The following is a 16,110-nucleotide window of genomic DNA, read 5'->3' on the forward strand; positions in this document are numbered from 1 at the left end:
TGGCGAGGAATCGGTCATAATTAAAAACAACAACTCGTATTTTTCGCCAACGTTTCGACAAATATATTGTTTTCTTCTTCAGGGCCTGGATATTACAAATACGAAAAAACAAACAATTTAGAGAATCAGTAACATAGAACATCAGTAACATAAAAAATAAAAATAAAATACATTTTATAAAATAAATTTTTTTTTCTGCAACCGTGTAGGAATGTTCTCATTACTCAATTAAAATCAGCTGTGTAATGCCCAATTTCCCTCACTAGTGGGGAAAAATTCCCATTAGTGTCACTTTCCTCACTAGTGAGTGGAAAAACTTTATTGTGCTTCCTTGATATAAGAAGTTTTGTTATTAAATATTTTCTGTAAAACTTTAATAAGCTTAATTAACGTAACTAAATAATTAAAAAACGAATATTAAAAAATAAAATAAAAATTGAAAGGAATATAGAAATAAAAATAATATTTTAATAAATAATTAGATATTTTTAATTATAACAGTTAAAAAGGTTATAGTGTTACCTTATAGAAATTTAAAATGGATTCTAGTGATGCCTGTTTAGAAAACACTCCTCCATCACTAAAAGAAACAGCAGAAAATGTAATAAGTAATGTAAATACGTAAGTAATGTAAATAATTGTAATATAACAATAAATGTTTATAATAAATAAATTACTTTTTGTAGACTGTAAAAATGAAATTTTTAATTTTTTTAGTTAATAAATCTAATGGTTGCAGAAAAAATATAATATTTAACTCGAGTGTCAAGTATTTTCCTCACACTCGGCAATTTACACTTGCACTAGCCTCGCTTCGCTCGCTCGTGCGTGCAAACCCTGCCTCGCGTGAGGAAAAGTACTACTTTCCACACTTGTTAAATAAATAACTATTTATAATTATTGAAAACTTACGTGGGCTATGGGGGTTGGTTGAGTTACAGAAAACTAAGAACCAAAACTGGAGACCAACCCGCATAGCCCACGTAAGTTTTCAATAATTATAAAGAATTTATTGTATTTAATTTTTATATTTAATTTTATTTTTATATTACTGTTTTTTTACTGATTTTCTATGTTACTGATTCTCTAAATTGTTTGTATTTTTATAATTGTAATATCCAGGCCCTGAAGAAGAAGGCAATATATTCGTCGAAACGTTGGCAAAAAGACGAGTTGTTTTTTTTTTAATTGACCGATTCCTCGCCAATCTTGAATCTTTAGTTAAAAAAGAAAATTATATAACATTTCAATAAAAATCACGCAAGATTCTAACCTTGTTACACTATGTTTTTCCAGTTATCATCTTGCTAATAATATTGCTTAATGAAAGAAAAGTATAATAATAAATAACCACCCGAGGGAATATTTATAATAACTTTCGCTTTCTAATTTATCCACTACCTAGGGATTCATTAAACAGGGATTCTGCAAAGCAGCCACTACTGCCCGCACTGAATACATTCTTTTCAATTGTAGAGATTTCAAAGATTGCAGAACGTTAAAGTTTCCAACTGTTAACAAGTTGCAAGAAAAAAAAACCTCCCTTGGTATTTTAACAAGCCTGAGCAATAGTATAACCTTACTTAGGGTGGGTAGCAAGAGTAAGAAGGTTTCATACAAGGGATACCAATATTTTATAGCTCGTGATTACAAAGTTGCGTGCGAGAGAATAGTGAGCTTTTTCTATCTTTTAACTCACCACCTGCAGCTTTTTTTCTTCTTTTTTATTCCTACAGGAACCCCAAATTGAACTGTAATTATACTAATGAAGCTCTTTGGGCAAATACTCTAGCCACAATCATGAAAATAAAATTGCCTTTATATTTTTATTATTAAGTAAAATAATTGTTACGTTTTTAAACAGCAGGAAGTTATTGTCAATTACAGTTGTTTCCTCCAGGCAATTTCAGTGGATGCATACGTACGTTAAGAAGTAGGGATAAGGGACCTGATGATGGGAAGAGAAAGTGGATAAGAAGGGGAACAACTAGATGAGATGTTGAAAACAAGCGGAAGTTATAAATATGTAGGGAATAGATACGGGATACATTGGGGATACGGAAGTAAGAAAGGGGGACAACGAGATAGTAGAAAACCGGAAGGAAGGTACCCTTCTCCCTAAAGACTTACTCCGTTGAAGGCCTTCAGCGCTTAGGTCTATGTGTAATATTACTCAGATTGTAAAATAATAATCTCGCATGTATTTCAGCCTAATCTAAAACCCTTTTTTAATTAAACATAAATAAGGCAGAACCAGTCTATGTTAACTACAAATAAAGACCCTAAAACACATCTACCTCACATAAAATACTAAAATCACACTTACATATAGAACCATGTTGAAATAATGGGCAGTATCAAAATTTTTCTCCACAAAATATTCAACTTTCTAGGTTTACTCTCTGGCGGCAACTCCTGTTCACCTGTCTTCAGCAACAATCCTGTACCTTGTTCTTTAGACTAATCCCACATACTTGATTGAAAAGTGCCCAACTTCTTTGGACCTCGATCCAAACTAAAAAATGGGAAAAAACACATATACACTACCCAATATACGGCTAAAATGGGAGTTTAGTATATTGTACGGTTCTAAAACTTGTATAATATTTATGAGCATGAAATATCTAACCAAAACTTCTAGTTGAAAGTAAATTTTTGTCCTACAAAAATGCTTCAAACTTTATTTTATTCAGTTTCATCTTCTAATACTCTAGCCTATTTATTGACACACAGTATTGGCTTTGTATGATTTGTATATGTTATATATATTTATTTGAAATATATGGAAAAATGAAAGGAAAAACTATGTTATTTTTTTTTCCCCCGCTCAACCCAAACCAATGGCATAATTCAAAACTTCAAAAGAAAATCCTCATGTTAAAAGGGAAAATACTTTGACATAAAATAATTCAGTCTTGTCTTTGCCTTCAGTCATCTCGTACTTCCTGTCTCTTTACCAGCTGCTGTTGGTTACAGAATTTTCCATCAAGAGTTTTCCAACCGCCCCCAAGCTTTTCTCATCAAACTGTTTCTTAATTTATAACTTTTTTTTTTCTTTATATAGCTGTCATATTTTTTTTTTAAGGGAAATATTTTAATCATGAAAATTTTTTGGGAATTTTGATTTTTCATCGGACATATTTGGTGGTAGACGGGGTGCTTTTTGTTTTTCTTTCTTTGCATTTTTTTGTTTTAAATGAAAAGTTAGTTGTATAGGCCTACACCAGTTTAGATAAACTTTCTCACCATTCCAATAATACATAATAATAAAAGAAAAAAAAAAAAAACAAGTAAAATTTACCCATTATCTTGGGCGCGTAGGAAGTAAAGTAAAGAAGAGCTTCCCAAACTGGAAGAAAACTAGAGAGCGGCCACGCTCGAACAGAGTTTCAAAGTGTTACTATAGATGAAGATGTAGGTAAACAAGAAACTCCCATTAAAGAAGAAGAAGAAGAAGAAGCAGCAGTCTTTTGTTGTAGTTGAAGGGTAATTCGGCTAGCGGAATATGGGTGAAGGGAATAAGGGTACTTGCAAACTTGTGAATATCCATATAAAAACGGGACGGCAAATAACGGAGAAGAAGTAGATGTAGTAGAATGGAGGAAAGGTGGAGGGATGGCCTTCTTAACGAAGAAGTGTGAAGACAAATTTATATGGGCAGGTGTTAAAAAAGTACAAAAATATAACAAAAAAAATTTAAACTACTTTCTTTTTCATATCAATAATAATTTTCATGAAAATAAACTCTGAACGCAACAATTTTTTTTTCCTTAAAAAAAGGAAATATTATATCTTTAAAGTTTCTCAAGTAAAACTAATGTGAAGGGAAGAAAGACTAAAAAAGCTGATAAGAATTAGAGAAAGAAAATCTTAATTTTTGTCATACAGCTTTCTCTTTATCCTTAGGGAACTATAAAGCTCTAAATTCCCAAGGTCCTACTGGTTCCATACAGCTATCATGAATAGAAAAACCATCAACAACAACTAAAGGCGAGTCAAAGACAGAAATCCAGATCAGAACTTGTGCCAAAGCGGTCCGAATTAGTTGGATTATAACTTCAAGGGAAGTAAGTCTAAAACATTCTAATATCAGCCTGTTTTAATCAAAATCCTTGCTCTAATGCAGAAAAAGTCTCCTTCCTTAATGGTGCCCAGCAAGAGATCATCCCGGAATTCTAGTGATGTCCATGGAAGATAATAAAATCACTTAAAAAAGGAATTCGCGTAATTTCGTATCTACGGCCCAGTACGTGAAGGCACGACCTGGTGAATAGAGAGTTATATGATCTAATGAAAGGACCCCCCAGTAGTAGCCTGGATTAAATTAAACCGGCTGAGATGGGCGCAGGCCATGTGGCGCGAGGCTGAGTGCCGATGAGAGATTCCCTCCAAACAGCTGCGCGGGACCCCGGATAGAAGACGGAGGGTAGGTAGACCTAGACTGCGTTGGAATGATGGAGTTGCCCAGGACGCGAAGAATATCCTCGGATCTGCGTAACTGGATGGCGGCCGCTAGAGATAGAGACGACTGGCGGAAACATATTGAGGAGGCCAAGACCCACATCACTGGGTTGTACAGCCAGGAAAGAAGAAGAAGAAGATTTTTCGTATTGTTTACGTGTTAAGAAATCAAAGAGTATCTTTTATAGTTTTATTTCGCTGTTAACCACTTCCGGAAGTTTGTTTTAACCTTGCTGGAGAAGTAGTTTAGCCACTTCTCCAGCTGGGTTTAAATAAACTCTCCTAGTGGCGCCCATGTGAGCCGTCTAATGAAATTAATATACTTAAATTCTGCCGAGGTTAGTTTATATGAGCGTCGAATTTAGAAAACACTCGCTTAGTCCAATCCAAGAAAACCAGAGGGAAAAGGTTAACTTTATCGAGAACAAAACTACTGGAACATTCCTGATTAACGCAGGTATTCGACTTCCCAAGAAATCCTGCTTAGTCGGTTATCCGAAACTACCGGCTCCCCCACTCTTCCAGAGACTTCTCTAGAAAGCCGCTGGAACGTTACCAGGGTTGGTTATGCCCTACTTGGTAGCCCAGTTTCTTAATTTTTTATGGGTTATCTTCAGAATATATGAAAATGAGGATGGTTTAGCGGAAATGGTGAAAAGAACAGCTGAAAGTGGCTCCCGTCCTTTCTTAGATCTGCCTTGGATAGTCTGTTTCCTTAATTTGGTGAAACCGATTTTTTTGGGGGGGGGCGTCTGGGGATCAGTGAGAGGGACTTGTTTTGGTTATACTAACTGCCGACTCTCTATCCTTCTTGGAAAAGGATACTACATACACTGCAACTTCATCTCATAGCTTTTGGATGCTGGAAATGGAACGATTCTCTCAAGCAGAAAGAAAACAGAAGGAGTGGATTTCAGGAACGGATGAGCTTGGGTGGGTAGAGAATTAAGTGATCTTAGCGTCATTTCACCAACAGATTCCACAAGTTATTGATTCGAAGCATTAAGTAATTACCTCAGAACAATAATAAATAAAATCTAAACTTGATTAAAATGTTTCATTACATTGAAACCAACTAAAACCAAAGTTGGAAACCCAATAATTTACAATTTCAGTAGAAAATAGAAATGATTTAATGTACCCTAAATAATATTAGTTTCCTGAAAATTTGGTTTTGATTAATATCGATTGTGATTAGAGTCGATTCTCTCTCTCTCTCTCTAACACACCCACACTCACAATCTTTGTGGTAGAAATTTAATTAAATATTCTATCTAGAGAATGTAAATCGTAAATCCCTTGTAAGGGTAGGAATTGGGTTTCCCTTACCATCTAGTCAAAGCATTGGAATCTCCAATGAGTCTATTTCGGGTCTTATTGGCCCATAAATGATAAAAGAGTTCCATTTTTTTTTTACCTCATATCTAATACGATGATTCCGTATTTTCATGGCAATCTGGACAATAACCACAATAACCTAGACTAGCCAGAGTGTTGCTTTAATGAGATCCAATAGCTCAGTGCTGATTTAACCATCTTATTGATTATTATTAAAATCCTAAAAATCATCAACAAAATTTCCATTAAGTTAGAAAAAAATATGAGCAACGATAATTTGGAAACTCATAAAGTTACCAAAGTAACTAAAAACACATTTCAATTAACTTAATAACGGAAGAACATAATTTTTATTATTATTACTCCCACGTCATCACATTAACACAGTTGACTGTAAAAAAAAAGTAAAGTAATTGCCTATTTTTTCAGCCGGGCTTTACGTCCAACTACCGAATTAGATGTCGTGGACGGAGGCGTCTAGCAAACATACTTTACTGAAAATTTCTCATATTAACCATTAAATAAAATCCAAGGACTAGACTAGTACCGCAATACATCTTAGCTTTGCGGGTCTAGCCTATAACCGCCTAACATACTTTACTATAAATTTCTCATATTAACCATTAAATAAAATCCAAGGGGTTAGACTAGTACCACAATACATATTAGCTTTGCGGGTCTAGCCTATATCCGCCTAACATACTTTACTGAAAATTTCTCATATTAACCATTAAATAAAATCCAAGGACTAGACTAGTACCGCAATACATCTTAGCTTTGCGGGTCTAGCCTATAACCGCCTAACATACTTTACTATAAATTTCTCATATTAACCATTAAATAAAATCCAAGGGGTTAGACTAGTACCACAATACATATTAGCTTTGCGGGTCTAGCCTATATCCGCCTAACATACTTTACTATAAATTTCTCATATTAACCATTAAATAAAATCTAAGGCCAAAGACAGGGGAATCGAACCCTGTACCACAATACATATTAGCTTTACTGGTCTCGCCACTAACGGCTCGGCTACCGTGGCGCCTAAAACACAGTTAACTGTTTCGACCTTGTTCAGAAATGTGTCCCACTATGTGCGTCGTACAAAAATAAGCGATGACGAATTTATTCATCAAACCCAGAGTATGTTTGATATGTAATTGGGTTGCAATGAAATTACTTTTATATTTTTTCCCCGTTATTTATTTCATGTACATTTATTCATTTATTTATATTAACATAAATAGGAACCAAATACATCAAAAATAAATTTCGTTGCTCTCGAATATACTATTGTAGTTGATCTGGGTAACAGCTTGCTACACACTGATTTACTTTCTTCGATCGGACAAAAGTATTTTCTAAATTACCTTATTATCTCGAAATACGCGTTCAAACGATAAAGTGTTGCGGAGGAAATCCGACAAAGAATCACAAAACTCGGAAAAACCTGGTGCGACTAAACAGCTCACTCAATACTCTGTCCTTGCATAAATACCAAATTACAAAGAATGCACACTGCTGCAATTATCCCGAGTAGGTGGCAGCATTACAGACTGGTATTTATGCTAGATGAATCCCTGACCAGATGATCAAATACCAGCAATTATGTAGGGAAATATCTTGGCAGGTTAGTATCCCCGCGACTCAGCAATTTGGATGATCGCTAAATCTTGAACCCCCGGAGATGAGCCAAAAAAAAAAAAAAAAAGCTCCGCCTCTTGAATACAGGTAAAAATGGGGAACAAAAGGATCCTCATCCCGTTTTTTAGGACCAGGCGCGCCACTTAATGCATAGTCTAGCCTAACACAACATCGTATATGAATTCGTTATTTGATTCAGTGATGACTATTAAAAGACAAGGATACATTTAAGAAGACAAATTCATACTATATCTATCTATTAGTTCTTTTTATTTCGAGATGGCCTCAAAATATTCCAAACTTCTTGCAGTTTATGAATATATTGTTAAAATTGCAAAATTAACTGCCGATGGTCACTACTGAAAACTCGTGACGAATAAACACTCGTCATAACACAAAATTTTACACTTTTTTCATGACGAACATCTTCGCGTCATAAACAGTTAGATTTCATATTAAAACTTAGAAAACTTTTATCACCAATTTTTATTTTATCATCAAAACTATTCTGGCGATTTACTGTTATTGATAATAGAATGAAGTTCTTGCTTCTTTGCTAGAAGTAAACTCCTATTTGCACGTGATATTGACGAAAATAATTAAATTTTTATCTATTGCAAGATCAAGAACATGTCAGCTGTTTAATAGGTATTTAGACAGCTTCAATTTCCCATAAAAATCCACTCTTTTCTGTTTATTTTATTATTATTATTATTTTTATCTTATCATGGACGATTGAAAATTGCGCATACATAGAAACTGTGGTAGATTGGTGCTAGCCAATCGTGCATTCATTTTTGGCAGGGGGAGTGAACATTTATTTCTTATGGTGCTATGGGAAATTTAAACCTAGATTTTTGTAAAGATAGTGGCTCAAATTAGGAAGTTGTAAGGTTAATAGTGTGAGACCACATCCTAATACATAATTAATATCCTAGGGTCCCCCTTGGGTAAGAACGGGAAGCCAGGAGAGTAATTCGGGATAAAATTCCTTTCAGGAAGGATGCATATCTTTACAACTAACTGGTAACTATCCAGTCAGTATGTCCTTGGGAAGCACTTAGATTAGCGGGAGAGCCTACACTTTTTTTGGGATAACATTCCCTATTGTTTGAAACACCTAACAATTTTTTGAAATCTCACACTTTTAGAAGGCCAGCTTACTTTCGCCCACATAAGAACCGCCCTAAATGTGTGAATCCTCCGTGAAAAGAGTTATTTCCTTTAGCATGAGCAATTACTGAACTTAGGGTAAAAAAAAAAAAGCCAAAATATTTTTAAAGAGAAATGCGGAAAAATGTAGAAGAAAAATCCATCTTAATTTCTACGTCAATCCATTTTTTTGAACTCAGAATTTTCTTCGTTATTATCACACAATGAAAGGGTCATAAATTTTCCTAAGATGACCCTCTCGACCAGCGGTTCACAACCTGGGGTTTATTATATAATAAATGATTCCTACAACTTAACTACAAAATTGTTATAATAAAACTGAATAACATATAAATTGACAAGAATTAAGAACTCATTCGATACTGCAGTATTTTTTTTAAAAGTAAATATATTTGTATATCAAAAATTATTAAATGATTTTCTGAAAATGTAAAATTGCGAGAAAATGTAGCTTTAGTTTTGACTAATATTACACATGGCTCGCATATAATTTACTTCTCCTTTATTAACGCTTTGCTCTTTCAATTTACGACCCCTGCAATAGTTATTGGTTTGAAATGTTTACCTATTCATAAATGATTTTCTTAATAGGAACATATCATATGTACGAGGGTCGTTTGAAAAGTCCGTGCAAAAATAAAAACTACTTAATTTTTGGGGGTAAACCTTTTTTATTTTTCAACATAGTCTCCTTTTAGGCTTATACACTTCAAGCGTGAGCAATCGCGGCACCCATCTTGCGGATAGCTTTGTCATGTCCAAATGTTGATGCAAAATATTATGTACCCGTTCATTCGAGATGCCCACAGCACTAGCAATCTCACGCACCTTCACTCTTCTGTCATCCATCACCATATCATGGATTTTATCAATGATTTCTGGAGTAGTAATCTCAACAGGGCGTCCAGAACGTTCAGCGTCACTTGTGCCCATATGGCCACTCCGAAAATTTTGAAACCACTTATAAACTGTTCTAATCGAAGGTGCAGAGTCACCATAATGTTTATCAAGCTTCCCTTTAGTCTCCAGAGGCGTTTTGCCTTTCATAAAGTAGTGTTTAATCAACACACGAAATACTTTTTCGTCCATTTTTTGAAAATCACTCGACTTCCTCGATTCAAACGAATGCCAAACACAAAGAAATAGACCGATCTGGCTGAAACTTGGTGTGTGTTCTTCCAAGAGATGCTACTAACTAAACATAAACTCGATACGCGCCAGTGGTGCTATCTCTCTGACTTTGCACGGACTTTTCAAACGACCCTCGTATATGTTCTTTACAAGACACATTATATTCAGATTGTTTAGCTGTTAATTTAAAGTTACAATACGTAAAATCAAGAATACGATTATTTATTTTATACGTATATCTATATTTGTTAGGGGTACACACTAAGGAAACAATCAGGTAAAGGGGTACACTAATGAAAAAAGATTGGGAACCGCTGATCTAGAAAGAAGGAAACCTAACCCCCTTTTTGGCTTAAAAGTGCCCTTAATCGTTTTTTTTTTTTAAATTCTGGAAAAAAAAATTGAAATTAAAGTAAATATTTTCGCATACACCACGTTAGAAGCCAATTATGAAGTAACATCCGCTTTCCCAGGCCAGCTATTAAAATTAGGTGTCGTGTTCGTTGGCGCGCTACCAAGACTGGGAAACCCAGGAAATTCATCTTAGCGGGTTTAGTATGTATAGTTAGATAAAATTGGAAGTTCAAAACAATGGAAGTTACGGGGGAGTTTATCGCTGGACATTTGAGATTAATGGGGAGCTCTCCAAACACTATATCATTGGTAAGTTTGGGAGTAGAATAGTGCCTGGTCCTCTAAACATGAACATATGAATCCCGGAACAGATAGTTATCAATAGCAACATGAAATAGTGCTTTCAGCATGAATAATCTAAACGGCAGGGACCATCCGTTTGGTGAAGTGCAATTTAAATAAATAATGTACATAATTCAAACTAAGTTATTTATTACAAGACTCTTTAGAACACGACAAAATGTCACAAGTAGTTGTAGCCAATAAAGTGTGACCGGAAAAAGAGGTTTAGAGTAATGCCAGGAAAATATAAAATTTATCAGAACTTATTGTGTTTTGAATATGATCAAAATCAATATTAATAACTGAATATTTGGACATTCAATTAATTAAACGTTCTGTATTATAAAGTAATAATTTTAGCAGAAGACTTGTCAAATACAGAGTTTTGTTAAGCCACCATATTTAGATTAATTTGTAAATGTTGGTAAAACAAATATCTAAAATTTACTTTATTTTTTGAACCTATCTATTGTTATTTTTGCTTGACATTAAAGTCTCAAATAAATAAATAAATAAATACAAATAAATTTCTGTGAAATTTTCATTTTTTAAATTTTAATAATTCTCACGTAGAATTTCCAAACTAGACTCAAAAGACTTGAACTCAACCAGAGATATCGACTGCTCAAGAGACTGCTTGTGACGATCGATTGAAAAACTTCGAGTCTTTACAAACACGAATAGACTTATACGAGTAATAATGGGAAAAATTATCACACAAAGGTCTATTTTGAAAGCGTGATGCTTAAGAGAGGTAGAGGGGGAGAATATTGAAAGAAGAAAGAGCAACTTTTATGGAATTGCAGTACCAAGAGATTAAAATATAGAGAACGGAAATGGGTACCACAAAATGAATTAGGTATCCATTGGGAATTGTACAATCTAGAAACCGGTTCAACCCGGTTAGATTAGCAGAAGTTTTACATCCGTTCATAAATTTGGCAGATTCATAGCCAGAGAAATAGGAGATTAGCTTTTTTTAATAATATCACCATGGTCCGTCCAGAAAACTGGCCATCTTCAGAGAAGAGTGGACGAGTTTTTATTTAGATTAGAGCACGTCTTTATTTGAATGAACGTTTTATATAGTTATCAGCACTTCACAGAATACTCTTCCCCCCCCCCCTAAAAAAATAGGGATTTTGTATCTACTGGGATAAAATCAGTTCTGAAATGATGGTACTAAAATTCTGGTCAGCTGGAAGTTTGTAGCTGGAATGTTCCCAGGAGACTTGGGAGAATGCACTTTCTAGAAACTTCTCCATTGTTCCAGGTAATGGAGAGTGTCTGGAGACAGTCAGTGCACTGGAAAAAAAAACAACAACAAGTACCCGGATGCCAATGATCGTTGACGTGCTTTAAATTAGCAAAAGTAAATGGCTAATTTTAATTTGGTAAGAATTTTCCCTTTTTCCAGATTTGGAAACACACAACACTTAATGGCTAGTTTCTAAAAAAACAATCATTTTCATCAGCAGATATAAAAAAATAAATTCTTCCGGTGAAAAGAAGTTAATTTAGAAAATTTGGCCTTTCCTTTCCCCCTCTGAAAAAGAAAAGTAAAGCTCAATTTTCCTTACCCCTTTATTGGAAATGCACGCAATTTTCATTCCCCTTATTTTGTTAATTCAATAATTATACTTCTATGTGGGTTAATAATTTGATATTGATCTAGTAGTAATTTTATTTGTAATTGTCGTGTTTAATAATTTGTTCGCATGTTCTTTGATAATATAATAAATTATATACGTGTAATATGTTTGTAATCGGGCGGAAAAACATGTAATCAAATATTTTATGGTGAAAAACGCGAGTATGGTCGGAAAAGTTAAAAATGCAAATATCTTGGACAATATTGAGAATCGGGCCAAAGTGAAGAGAATATTTTTTGGTGCATTTGAGCTGCAGAATCACCTCCCGAAGTTTCGACCACTCCTCCGTATACACCCTGTATAGACATAAATATACAGGGTGAACCTGTAAGTAATGTCTATAGGCCTACTGTGTGTAATACATCTAAAGTGGGGTTCAATGACGTATTGGCCAACTTCATATTTTCCACTGTTTTTGAGTGACGTCACTTTACACTTTTTTTTAAACATTACTTTTTTGCAATAAAAATGTTATTACTTAGAAAGTTTTAGTCCGAATTCGATTCTGGTGACACGGTTAGAAAGACAGACAAATTTTCTAAAAATTGATACCATTTCGAAGCATAAGTCTTTCTCCCAATCTTCCTCCCGAATACTGGAAAAATAAAAGTAATCGAAATTTTTGAAGAAAACTCATTAGGCCCTTATGTGATCATTATCAGACCTAGGTGCTGGCACTTTTTATAAAAGTTTCCTTGTCTAATGGGCTTTCAATCGGTATATCATTTTCCAGGATTCCTTTTATCTTCGTATGAGAAATTACGTTTGTTTTGCAAGAAAACGTGTTCACGAGCACACAACAGTGTTAGCTTATCAAGTTGTTTAATTCATTGAAAACTCTTTTAGATGGACCAGTAGTCAATTTTTAAAGTAGGCTTTCTTAAAATAAGGAAGTCAAAGATGTACTACGCACAGTAGGCATATGGACATTATTCTTACTTACTGGTTCACCCTGTATAATGTACGGGACATAAGAATGTATCTATATATTCGATTGAACAGGTTGAATGAAATTCATTTTACTGTTGTTTTTTTTATCCCCTGAAAAAGAAGGAAAACTCATCTCAATTTATTTCAATAACTGCCTAATACTCTCAGGAACAAGGCGCCACGATAGCCGAGCGGTTATAGGCTAGACCCGCAAAGCTAAGATGTATTGCGGTACTAGTCTAGCCCTTGGATTTTATTTAATGGTTAACATGAGAAATTTATAGTAAAGTATGTTTGCTAGTCGGTTATAGGCTAGACCCGCAAAGCTAAGATGTATTGCGGGACTAGTCTAGCCCTTGGATTTTATTTAATGGTTAATATGAGAAATTTATAGTAAAGTATGGTAGGCGGTTATAGGCTATACCCGCACAGCTAAGATGTATTGCGGTACTAGTCTAGCCCTTGGATTTTATTTAATGGTTAATGTGAGAAATTTATAGTAAAGTATGGTAGGCGGTTATAGGCTATACCCGCACAGCTAAGATGTATTGCGGTACTAGTCTAGCCCTTGGATTTTATTTAATGGTTAATATGAGAAATTTACAGTAAAGTATGTTAGGCGGTGATAGGCTAGACCCGCAAAGCTAAGATGTATTGCGGTACTAGTCTAACCCCTTGGATTTTATTTAATGGTTTATATGAGAAATTTACAGAAAGTACAGTTTGCTAGTCGCCTCCGTCCACGATACCTAATTTGGTAGTTGCCTGAACAAAAAGACATTACTTTTTACTCTCACGAACTAAATAAATGCGGGAATACGTAGTTCAAATGTTTTACTTTTTTAAAAATTATATTATTCTGTTATAAAATTTGTTTTAATTTAAATTTTCTCTCTAAAAAAAAAATGGTTTTATGGGAAATTAAAAACTAGTTTTTTTACTTTCCAGCTCAGCACTACAACAAGCCGGAAATGAGGTTTTATATTGATTATTTATTTAAATATTTGTTTTTATGTGTTTGGCGTGCAAGAGGAAGTATTGTTCGTGTTGTTAGACTGGGGTACCCGCAGGGACGCCAAGATCCCTGAAGATCTTGGCCTAGCCACCTCTCCCCTACGGGGGGGGGGGGAGATTAGTTTCTACGAGGTTTTTTTTAATAAATTTATTTTTTCTACATAAAATCAGTTTGAACGTATTTTTTATTTACCCAAATTGCGGCGAGGATTTAGAGGAAATCATGAGAGTGATTTGCACAAAGAGTTCTAGATACAAAATCAATAGAAAGGCTGTTTGGAAGGTGAGACCTCCAGTTACTAGGATGGTGTCCGATATTGATTACTGGATCGTGAGGACAACAATTACTCTCTATTAGTCACGGCAGACCTTACGACTCATCACTTTGTCCCTCAGGATATTCAAACACATCCCCCCCCCCCGATTCTCTCACCTTTCTAAATAAACAGTCCCAGTATATAAACACGGTGGTAGACTTCTCAGCATGACATCATCACCTGATCAAGAATGACGGCATTATAAATCAACAATACGTCATGTTGAACAGTTCTTGCCTTCATTGCCTAATTTTCTAGCTCATCATCATTTCTTAATTAAAATTAACTTCACAAAAAAAAATATTTACTGGAATAACGGGATTATAAATCAACAATACGTCATGTTGAACAGTTCTTGCCTTCATTGCTTAATTTTCTAGCTTATCATCATTTCTTAATTAAAATTAACTTCACAAAAAAAATATTTACTGGAATAACGGGATTATAAATCAACAATACGTCATGTTGAACAGTTCTTGCCTTCATTGCTTAATTTTCTAGCTTATCATCATTTCTTAATTAAAATTAACTTCACAAAAAAAAAATATTTACTGGAATAACGGGATTATAAATCAACAATACGTCATGTTGAACAGTTCTTGCCTTCATTGCTTAATTTTCTAGCTTATCATCATTTCTTAATTAAAATTAACTTCACAAAAAAAAATATTTACTGGAATAACGGGATTATAAATCAACAATACGTCATGTTGAACAGTTCTTGCCTTCATTGCTTAATTTTCTAGCTTATCATCATTTCTTAATTAAAATTAACTTCACAAAAAAAAAAATATTTACTGGAATAACGGGATTATAAATCAACAATACGTCATGTTGAACAGTTCTTGCCTTCATTGCTTAATTTTCTAGCTTATCATCATTTCTTAATTAAAATTAACTTCACAAAAAAAAAATATTTACTGGAATAACGGGATTATAAATCAACAATACGTCATGTTGAACAGTTCTTGCCTTCATTGCTTAATTTTCTAGCTCATCATCATTTCTTAATTAAAATTAACTTCACAAAAAAAATATTTACTGGAATAACGAATCGAATTTTATTATTCTCTTGGAGGAGGGGGGAGTCATGATGGATGGGATGGATGGGAGTTCCCCAAGATAGTGCAGCCTAAAAGCTTATAGTGTCTAACCGTGAATTGGCGCAGTGGAGGATTGCCCACTCGTGGCGATCAGATAACGTCAGAGGAGGCATGTTAAAGACTATTTCTTATAAGACCAAGAATTTCGGTGTCTAAATCAGATTTTAATCTTATGGAGCTTTTATGGGTTCAACTTAACTTCAATGATGAATTTTAAAACACTGAATAAGGTTTTAGAACGAGCTGAAAGTAACTTTGAAAGGGTCTTTGCTGCTGTTACGTAACAGTACATAATAGTAATAATAATAATAATAATAATAAAGTTGCATCATAATGAAGTTTTATCCAATTTTACTAAACTTGAACGCTTAAACCCTAAACTTTGTAATTATGAATAATCAATTCATAAAGTACATAACAGATAATAAAGGATCTAGACAAGTTATTTGCTTACATTTATGGAAAACGCATTGTTGTACATCGTTAAAATACATCACACATTTATGTTATAAAAGCTTGCAACATACAATACAAACTATTGTTCAACATGAAGCTTATTTGCGATGCTGTACGCGGCATTTTGTAGTAAACATAATCATATAACTGTTGAGATATTTTTTGTTGCCTTACTTAGAAATAAATTGTTACAAT

At 34.1% G+C, this 16,110-nt stretch overlaps 2 protein-coding genes across 6 annotated transcripts in view; one reads left to right on the forward strand and one right to left on the reverse strand.

Moving 5' to 3' along the window:
- LOC141448055 (uncharacterized) overlaps positions 1-16,110 on the forward strand; it is a 326,177-nt gene that overhangs the window by 97,158 nt on the left and 212,909 nt on the right. The gene's annotated exons all lie outside the window — the stretch shown is intronic.
- LOC141448056 (uncharacterized) overlaps positions 1-16,110 on the reverse strand; it is a 251,173-nt gene that overhangs the window by 93,337 nt on the left and 141,726 nt on the right. The window contains exons 1-2 of one of the 3 annotated variants that reach the window (XM_074116101.1): positions 2,327-2,455; positions 523-580 (exon numbers count right to left, since the gene is read on the reverse strand). The exons of 1 other annotated variant lie outside the window; for it this stretch is intronic. Coding sequence is in view for 1 of the 2 variants with exons in the window: in XM_074116096.1 (XP_073972197.1) it covers positions 2,327-2,338 (12 nt within the window). In the remaining variant the exon portion in view is untranslated. Of the gene's footprint in view, positions 1-522; positions 581-2,326; positions 2,456-16,110 lie in introns of those variants that run through there. One more of the 3 variants, XM_074116096.1, reaches the window with a different exon arrangement.

The sequence above is a fragment of the Rhodnius prolixus genome, unplaced genomic scaffold, assembly GCF_049639745.1.
Source record: "Rhodnius prolixus isolate KJV_2025 unplaced genomic scaffold, Rpr scaffold_13, whole genome shotgun sequence".
NCBI lineage: Eukaryota > Metazoa > Arthropoda > Insecta > Hemiptera > Reduviidae > Rhodnius > Rhodnius prolixus.